This window comes from Microplitis demolitor, chromosome 1, assembly GCF_026212275.2.
Source record: "Microplitis demolitor isolate Queensland-Clemson2020A chromosome 1, iyMicDemo2.1a, whole genome shotgun sequence".
NCBI classification, from domain to species: domain Eukaryota; kingdom Metazoa; phylum Arthropoda; class Insecta; order Hymenoptera; family Braconidae; genus Microplitis; species Microplitis demolitor.
Window position 1 is genome coordinate 2375350 of NC_068545.1, and position 9646 is coordinate 2384995.

The 9646-nt window shown below is 30.1% G+C and overlaps 1 protein-coding gene across 1 annotated transcript; it reads left to right on the top strand.

The window, feature by feature from the left end:
- Positions 1-856: 856 nt before the first annotated feature.
- On the top strand, positions 857-8633 carry LOC103568534 (ecdysone 20-monooxygenase). The gene is made up of 10 exons (XM_008545443.3): positions 857-1175; positions 1364-1436; positions 3814-3924; positions 4773-4874; positions 5373-5571; positions 5681-5868; positions 5958-6153; positions 6238-6400; positions 6481-6726; positions 6814-8633. The coding sequence occupies exons 1-10, from the start codon at positions 1164-1166 to the stop codon at positions 7126-7128; spliced, it is 1605 nt and encodes a 534-aa protein (XP_008543665.1). The 5' UTR covers positions 857-1163; the 3' UTR covers positions 7129-8633.
- The last annotated feature ends 1013 nt before the right edge of the window (positions 8634-9646 follow it).

Below are 9646 nucleotides of genomic sequence, written 5' to 3' on the forward strand. Positions count from 1 at the left end.
CCTATAGCTATTATATATTATATTCTTGCTGGCACTCACGCCAAAGAACCACAGCCAAACGATTACACACAACTTCAGCTTGATTTTACTCCTTACTTTTCTACAACAACAGCAACAGCAACTACCGCAGCATAGCTCTAATGTTTCTTCAGCAGACGCTGTCATACTCTGACGGCGAACATTCATGTAAACAAAAGGAACAAAGCCAAATCAAGACAACAGTTTGTTTCGGGCGACAGCCTGTCGGTGCAACGTGTGTGCCGTTTAATTTTTTTTCCTCAGTGCTGCGAAAAAATGATAAAAAAGTGAGTAAGAGAATGAGGAAAAAAAATCTACTGAAGTAACAAATAAAATAAGTGATAGCGTCATATATATGTATGTATGTACATGCACATATATATATGTATATATGAGACACGAAGAGTCTTGTAATGTGCGCGACGATAACGACACACGTGCGTAAAATGCATGCGTGACTAAAAGGAGGGAAAAGCAAAATACAACACAAAGTAAAGAACACAGGAGGTAGAGGGAACCAACAAAAGGAAGTAAAGAAGAGCCAAAAGAAGAAGTCGAGGCACTAGAATAAGAATAAGAATAAGAATATGAAGGAGGAGGAGGAGGAGTAAAATGAGAATAAAAAAATGAGGGATTCCGTTCTCTTCCTCGCGCCTTCCTTCTCGCTTTAACTTCTTCCCCGGGTCCTGACTTTATCTTATAGCGTCTTCTCGTCCCCTCCGAGAGTCCTCGTCCCTCCCCACATGGCTTTGTCCGCTTTACCGTCGTCTTAGCTCTCTCCCTCCTCGTGTAGTTCTTCCTCCCCTATCTTTTCAAAAATATAACGTGTCCTGAGACTTTTTAGGATCAGTACGATCGCAGACGCTTGGGGAGGCGGTAATCCCGCTTCACCCGCGTTCGACGCGCCTTCCTTTATCACATATCACCTTTTGTAGTTTACACCATTTATCACTACCATCACCATCATTCTTGTCAATACTATCATTACCATTATTATTGTTAATATTATTTATATAGTACTATATTTTTAACCTGTAATACTGTTATTGTTATTAATATTTTCCCTTTCTTCCCGCCTCTACAATAAATAAAAGTCTGCCTGTCACCCAATTGCACAGTTTTTCTTACGACTCAATCAAGTCTACATGTGTGTCGTGGTACGTGAAAGCTCATTCAACGTATTTATTATTACACCAAACTAGTACCGTATCTACTTAACTCCGAGCAGATCGGACCGGCTTTTTCTACTAGTGCAGTGTAATAATTTCCTAAATCAATTAATCAATCAATCAATCAACCAATTAATTAATTTACTCATTTATATATTTTTTTCTTTTACTTAAAGTCTAATTGCCACTACTCTCCACTGGGAGATACGATATCTTGGACACACGGTTTACTGCGCTTGACCTTCTCATGTGAGTACTAGAGCAATTGTCATAATTGTCATTTCGGTTTCCGGCCTGACCCACGGGCAAAGATGTTGTGATAATCTCTTGATTATTATAATACGGGCCCACGCTGTCTCGGATCTCGAAACTCTTCAGTCTGTCAGTAACAACCGTCCGAGTGATTACTGACTTATTTAAACACACACTTTACTCGATATATTGTTTTTCTTTTTTTTTTTTTATTCGCATATAAACAAATAGTGCGTTAACTTCTCTTTATTTATTGATATTTATTATTTTATTTTATTTTATCTATTAATACGGTTTATTTTTTATTGTTAATAATTAATCGCCAGTTATCAATACTATTTAAAAATAACTATTTATTGTATTTATAACTCGAGTAAAAAAAATTCATATTTATATACAACAATAATTGTTATTATTATTAAATACATTATTAAGTTTTGTTGATGTTGATAAATATAATGAGTATCGAGTATCGAGTGTGATAACGATGGACAGTTATAAATAATTAAAAAAAAATTTATTTTTATTTAAATAAAAAAATTCTCGAGGTCAATGTTGAGAGAAATATAATTTGGAAATCCAGTAATTACTTATATTTTTAATTAAATATTATTTTACATTATCAAGGTTTTTATTTATGACGTCTTTAGATATTTTATAAGTTATTAATTTATTAATATGTATATATACGTACATACATATACATATATGTATATTAGGGTGCGTCATTTCGGAGCAATATTTTTTTTTTAGTGCATGTGGAAAAAATTATAGTTCAACATAAAAAAAAATTTTTCAATTCGATTTCCCATTTTAATAACATGGGAACATTTTTTTTTAAGTATTTTTAACTCGTTAATAGATCAATAGATCGAGAAGACTAATACATGGTTTTGTAGGAAATTGAATGTTCTACAAAAAAGGTCTTTTATCATTTTTTGATAAATCCATTTGTTCAAAAGTTATTCGAGGTTGAAGTTGAATTTATATCAAATTTCGAGATCTTTTTACTTTTCCGTCTAAACTATCAGACATAACAAAATTTCAAAAGATTTTTTTTGTAGAGAATTTTATTCCCTATAAATTATTTGTAATAAAGTTTTTTCAAATTCCGCATTGTTTTCTAGTTATTTTCTTTTTAATGTCAAGTACTGAAAAAAGTAGTGATCTGATCGATTTCAAGAGCTCTAGATTGAAATTAAAATAACTAGGAAACAATGAGGAATTTGAAAAAATTTTACTGATAATAATTTGTAGGAAATAAAGTTTTCAACAAAAAAGATCTGATAACATTTTGTGATAAGTCTGATAGATTCGATGGAAAAGTAAAAAGATGTCGAAATTTACTACAACTTGACTTCGAGCTCCAATAACTTTTCAATAAATGGATTTATCAAAAAATGATAAGAGACCTTTTTTGTAGAACGTTCAATTTCCTACAAAAGTATGTATGAGTCTTCTCGATCTATTGATCTGTTAACAAGTTAAAAATACTTGAAAAAAAATTTTGCTCCGAAATGACGCACCCTAATATATATATCATATATATATATACTAAAAAATAGTTATACGCGTGTATTTAGAAATTATGATTATCGGTCATTCACCAATAACGCAATTAGCCTCGTTTGATAACCCATATATAATGTATTCTATTGTAAATTATTAAATATATATATCAAGTGTATATTATAATATTACATATATATATAATTCCGTACTTATGAATATTTATTTTGGATGACAATGAAATTTTGCAACATTTATACGCATACATTAACCCCGACTTTATAACTTTCGCAATACAAATAAAACACAACGTGCGTTATCTATGATAATTTTTTAAAATATATATATGTACATAAATATGTGAAAAAAAAATTGAATTAATTACACTGATAATATGGGTAGAATATTGCGTGATCTAGTTATTTTTGCTGTAATGAAGTGATTTTTTTTTAATTTCTAATCATCACGTGTGGTTTCATACAAAGTATACTGTAATATAAACATATTTGTATGTATGTAAACACATGTTTATGTAGATACGTTTGAGCATTCGATAGAGGGAGGATAAGATAGAGTTAAAATCGATATAAATTTGTGTTTGAGCTAGAGATATCAGTGATTAAAATGATTAGGCTGAGCGATGGATCAATTTACAAAGGACTCGAGTGGTTGCGAGTAATTAATAAATAAACAGAGATAAATTGTTTATAAAGACTAGGCCGACAGTAATCAGCACTTTACTACTGCGGAAATTAATTTTATCGGTCAATTAAAATTTATGCAAGTTAATTAATCTTTAAGTCGCGGCTGATAAGTATACTGACTAATGGGAATAATTTTTTATTTTTTTATTTTTTCTCATCAGTAAATCACAGAAAAATCAACATGATGGTATTACTTGAAATAATTACTGGTGTTCTGGTGGCGATTTGGGAGTTTGCCATGAGCTACCTGCTGTATTGGATATTTTCTAAAGGTAAAAATCATCATTATCGTAAGTGTATTAATTGTTTTTTTTTATTTATAAATATTTTACGTTTTATTTTACTGTTTTTTTTTTAATTATTTTATTTGTCTATTTTTGAAATTAATGATCTGTTTTTTCCTGTTTAACTAAATTTATAATTGATAAACTCTTTATTTTTTTTTACATTAATTATTTTTTTTTTAACTACAACATTTTTATAATTTTGATAAAAAAAAAATTAATTTTGTAATTATGGTAATAAAATTTTAAAAAATTGATTATTTTATTTCGACGTCCTTTTGATAAAAAAATAATTAAAAATAAAAAGTAAATTTAAATCAGATTAAGATGAAATAAAAATTTATTAACGCCGGAAATAATAAAAGTAATTTTTATAAAAAATATATAAATGAAAGTATAACTATTTAATTTTTTGATAATGTGTACTATCGATAAAAAAAAGGTAAAAAAAATGAGAATGAGAATATCAAAGTCCACATGTTGAAGAAAACTGGTTTAGCAATAGAAAGAGAGAATGAGAGAGTATCAGCAGCATATTATATATATATAAATATACAAAATAAGCTTAGGCGATAAATGAGATTGATGATAATGAGCGAATCTGAGCGACGCGATAATCATTATATCAGAAAATATTAGCTGATGAAGCCAGTTTTATAAACATGTAACGGTAACCACGTCGTCGTCTTTAAATTTAAAACGTCAGCTGAATTATATATAGTAATTTAATATAAATTTTCACAGAATTTTTTTTTTTATTTTTTCGTATCAATTTACACAAAAATTTATTTTAACTGCGCACACTAAATTGTTAATTTTATTGTTTCTAATTTTAGGGAAGATTCCCGGGCCACTTTCATTCCCGGTTCTCGGGACCAGGTGGATTTTTTCGTGGTTCGGCCGCTATCAGATAGATAAAGTCCACGATGCATACAAAGGTAGGTTTTGTTTAAAAAAAAATAATTATAATTTTAGAAAATTACGGTAAATATTTAATCTGCAGTTTGCAATTTTCTTATTACCATGTGCCGTTTTTTAAAGAGATAATCTACTTTATAAACAATCATTTAATTATTAAACTATAAATTACAGTTATGGAATCAGTTAAAATTAAATAAGAATTAATTTCCGGAACATAACTCTCAATAGTCCCAGTTACTGACCCTCCGTAATTTTTATTGCGTTCAATCATTTGAGACCTTGATATAAATTATTCATGTTTCAATACCCAACACTCACTTGAATTGACATTGGAAATTTTTATTAAATTAGATATTAATTTTTAAAATGAAAAAAAAAAAAAGTTCAAAGACAGTCCGAGTCTAAAGAATCGAGTAGAAATTTAAAAAAATAAATAATAAAATAAAAGTAAATAAAAGTGAGTCTGCTAACTGACTGATGGATCAACCGGTGACTAATCCCTGATTTAAGAGCAGACCTGAATCGAAGGTACGGTCCAGTGTGCAAGGAGGAAGCGCTCTGGAATCATCCAGTTATATCAGTATTTTCACGGAATGACATTGAGATGGTGATGCGACGGAGCTCGCGATTTCCTATACGTCCACCTCAGGAGGTCATATCATCTTACCGACGGTCTCGCCAAGATCGTTATACCAATCTCGGCCTTGTCAACGAGTAAGTCACGTTTATTATGTCCTTTATTACTCGCAAACAACCTACAAGGTAATTTAAGGGATAATAGTACCCACTTTAATGTCTCGAACGCATTTTTTTATTACCACAGGCAAGGAGAGACATGGCACAAATTGCGCGAAGCTCTTACGCCAGAGCTCATGGGAGCCAGCACAGTCCTCGGATTTTTTCCTGCCCTCAATCAAGTCTCCGACGAACTTATTCAGCTTATAAAGCATCTTAGGACCGGAAGCACTATCAGCTCCTTCGAGGACATCGCTTACAAAGTTGGTCTTGAAAGTAAATAAAATTATTTTATTATTTTTCTTTGGCTTTCTATGCATTCGCTGGCCAGAGCACCCAGAACTCCAGCTTTTATTTTTTTTTAGGTACGTGTACGTTAATTCTCGGAAGGCATTTAGGATTTTTAAAGCCCAATTCTTGTTCTCTGACCTCGAGATTGGCCAAAGCCGTGAGAATTCATTTTACTGCTTCTCGCGATGCATTTTACGGACTGCCGCTTTGGAAAATATTACCCACTACCGCTTACAGACAATTAATAGAAAGCGAGGATGAAATTTACAGGTTCATTTTCTTGGAATAGATACCAGTACTTTAACTCTCCTTTCATTTAACGATAGACTATTAATTATAGTGTAATTATTTTAGTATAATATCTGAACTACTGGACACAACAATACAGGAGCAGGATGAAAATGCCCGAGACGAGCCGGTGGAAGCTGTCTTTCAGTCTATTTTGAAAGATAAAAATTTAAATATCAAAGACAAAAGAGCCGCTATAATAGATTTCATAGCCGCGGGAATTCACACGGTACTTAAATCATTTTTTTTTAATTAATTAATTATGGTAATTATTAGTGTAGACGCTAATGGAAAAATTTTAAATTCCAGCTAGGCAATACTCTAGTATTTATTTTCCACTTAATTGGAAGCAATTCAAAGGTCCAGCAGGAGCTCTACGAAGAAGTTATAAACCTGGCTCCAGCGGGCTGCAATATCGCGGCGGAAGATCTCAGCACTGCTAAATATTTACGTGCATGTATCACTGAAGCCTTTCGGGTAATCCCCACGGCACCTTGTATCGCAAGAATTTTAGACGAACCAATTAACGTGTCTGGCTACAAAATAGACGCGGGTGTAAGTTACCAGCATATATTTTGTTGCAAATAAATCATTTACATAAATTTCTAAAATAGACCTCAAAATGAATTATTTTTTGTCCAGTCTGTTGTCCTTTTGCACACATGGATAGCAGGTTTGGAGGACTCCAACTTCAAGAATGCCAAGGAGTGGATGCCCGAGAGATGGCTCAAGCCGACTGCACCCCATAGTCCGCTTCTGGTGGCTCCTTTTGGATTCGGACGAAGAATTTGCCCGGGGAAACGTTTCATCGAGAAAGCGCTGCAGCTCATCGTCGCTAAAGTCGTACGCGAATACGAAATAGTCGCTCAAGATGAGCTGCAACTGCAATTCGAGTACATTCTCGCCCCCAAGGGACCCGTTTCCCTGCACTTCAAAGACCGCCAAAATTTCCTGTAATTACTGACAGACTGTACCGATATTTTTAGTTATTAATAACTCATTTCATTATTTTTATTTTTATCTGGACGTTATCGTTAGCTGTGTACATTTTTTTATAGAAATTTTTCAAAAGGTACTCGCATTATTTCATATAGATAACTGTTTGTTGTTAATCAACTCCATTGTTATTGTATTTACATTTTCACACTCGCCAATAAATCATTTAAATAAATAAAATCATTGCATGTATAGACACTTTTCATAAACTAGATAATTTTTCACGAAATATTATTATTTTAAATCTTTATCGCATTTAATACGCAGAGGAAAAATTATGAGATTCACTTACATGATATCTAAAAAAGTTTGAATTATTTTCAAAATTTGTTACTTTTTCCGTCAGGATGGACACTTATATGACCATAAAAATCTACTCTGTCTTTTTTATCTTAGTCTGGGAATTTTTATAAAGTTTTTCAAATACAAAATTTGTGTTTACTAACCATCGGCTTTAGTTATGAAATTTAGCAAAATTTAAATTTTTATGAGGAAATTTTTGTGACTTTTCATTTCCTACGCTAAAAAAAAAAATAATTTATTTATTGATTCAAATTTGAATACAACTTTGAATAGTAAAATTTACTTACTACTGCAATTTATTTTTTATAAAACGAATTCGAAAGTAGAAATCGGCTCTTACTGAATTAAAAAATTGAGCAGGTCTAAACTTTCAATATTTTTTTTTTTTAAATTTTCTCTACTGTCACACTAGCATATAAATTGTATATAAACGATTCCCATATGAATAAAAAAACAATTTCCATAAAATAATGATAAGTTCCTACAACATTATGGGAATTTATATAACAAATATATGATATATCTTGTTCTCATACATTGAAAAGATGTCCCATAAACAGTAACAGAAATTCCTCTAATTATTTCTCTGCGCAGACCAAAATCACTTTAAATTTTAACAATGCACAATAGTTAGATAAGTTACATACATACATATATATTGGCGAGTCATAAATATATAAGGAATTTATTCACAAATTGCCTAATAATGTAATAATGTTATTATTGTTGCTCAAGTGGTTAAGACTGAAATCAATTCTTTTTGTAAATGTAAATCCATTTTGTCTCATCAAAAAAATTAATTTATTAATTAACCGATCGATTAATTAATTAATTAATTAGTCATGCGCTCGTGCATCACCGACTCGTAGAAGATATTTAATAGATAATAATTATGTTTCATTGTTAGTATAAAAAATTACATGTCCGAAAACATGTACACTAAACAATGATCTTAAAAATATGTATTTACGTTTAAAGTAAATATGTACTAGTACCTTATCTGCTAAAATATATGTACTCATAGATAATATTAAAGTAAATTTTTGTAAATACAAAAATTTATGTACATACATCAATATTTGTACAACATAAAGGATTATAAATATAGATATATATTAGGGATGTGCAAATCGTGTTCGAATCAAATATAAAAAAAGAGGATATTTTTGGGATTTTTTTATTTTTTTTCAGAATATTTTCTTTATTAAAATTTTTAATATTTGCGACATTATTAAGCTTCATTCGAAGAATTTTCTACTAAATTTTCATAAAAAAATATTGAAAAATAAGCCAGTGGTTGTGGGGAGAGACGAGTCATCTCAAAAAAAAGTATCCGTGCTATAGGTAGTATAACTCATGACTTCATCTGAAATAAAAAAACCAAAAAGATTTCCTTAGTACATAAGTTTATCTTAGATTTGAACGAAAGTTTTTTTTCCAATAACTACTTATTTTTTAATTAAATAAAGGAAGCAATTTTTGGTAAAAATCAGAGTTTTCTGATTGCACCTTTACCAAAAATTCAAAAATGAATACTTTATTTATTCCTTTGTTCAAATCCATGATAAACTTATATAGTAAAGAAACCTTCTTGGTTTTTTTATTTCAGATGAGGCATGAGTTATCCTGCCTACGGCATGGAGACTTTTTTTTGTGACTCGTCTCTCCCCACTACCACTGGCTTATTTTTCAATATTTTTTAATGAAAATTTAGCAGAATATTCTTGGAATGATGCTTAATAATGTCACAAATTGTAAGAATTTTAATAATAAAGGTACTCTGAAAAAAAAAATCACAAAAATATCTTCTTTTTTTTTTTTTACTCTTAGACCAGCTTCTGAATTTTTTCGGAAATTCATATCTGCGCTCTATTTACCTTTGATAAAAATCTCAATTAATGAAAAAAATATGACAATTTCAAGTCATTCAAAGAAAATTCTGTAATTATTCGTACATTTTTAAATAATTCGAGAATTTACGAATAATTCAAATTATTCAAAAACTAACAAAAAATTTGAATGATTCCAATCGAATATTTAGATTCGATTCGGTATAAATAATTCATATAAGTTCGAATAATTCGCACACCTCTAATAAATATATATATGTTATAAAAGTAATGTAAAGTGTTTTTAAAATAAAAAAACACTTGATTTAAAATAAAAAATAAAAGTC

Bases quoted from the DNA above. Each gene is read 5' to 3' on its own strand.
- LOC103568534 (XM_008545443.3), top strand. The intron at 3,925-4,772 runs GTAAAAATCATC...TTCTAATTTTAG, and splicing joins GTATTGGATATTTTCTAAAG to GGAAGATTCCCGGGCCACTT. The intron at 6,401-6,480 runs GTACTTAAATCA...TTTAAATTCCAG, and splicing joins TAGCCGCGGGAATTCACACG to CTAGGCAATACTCTAGTATT.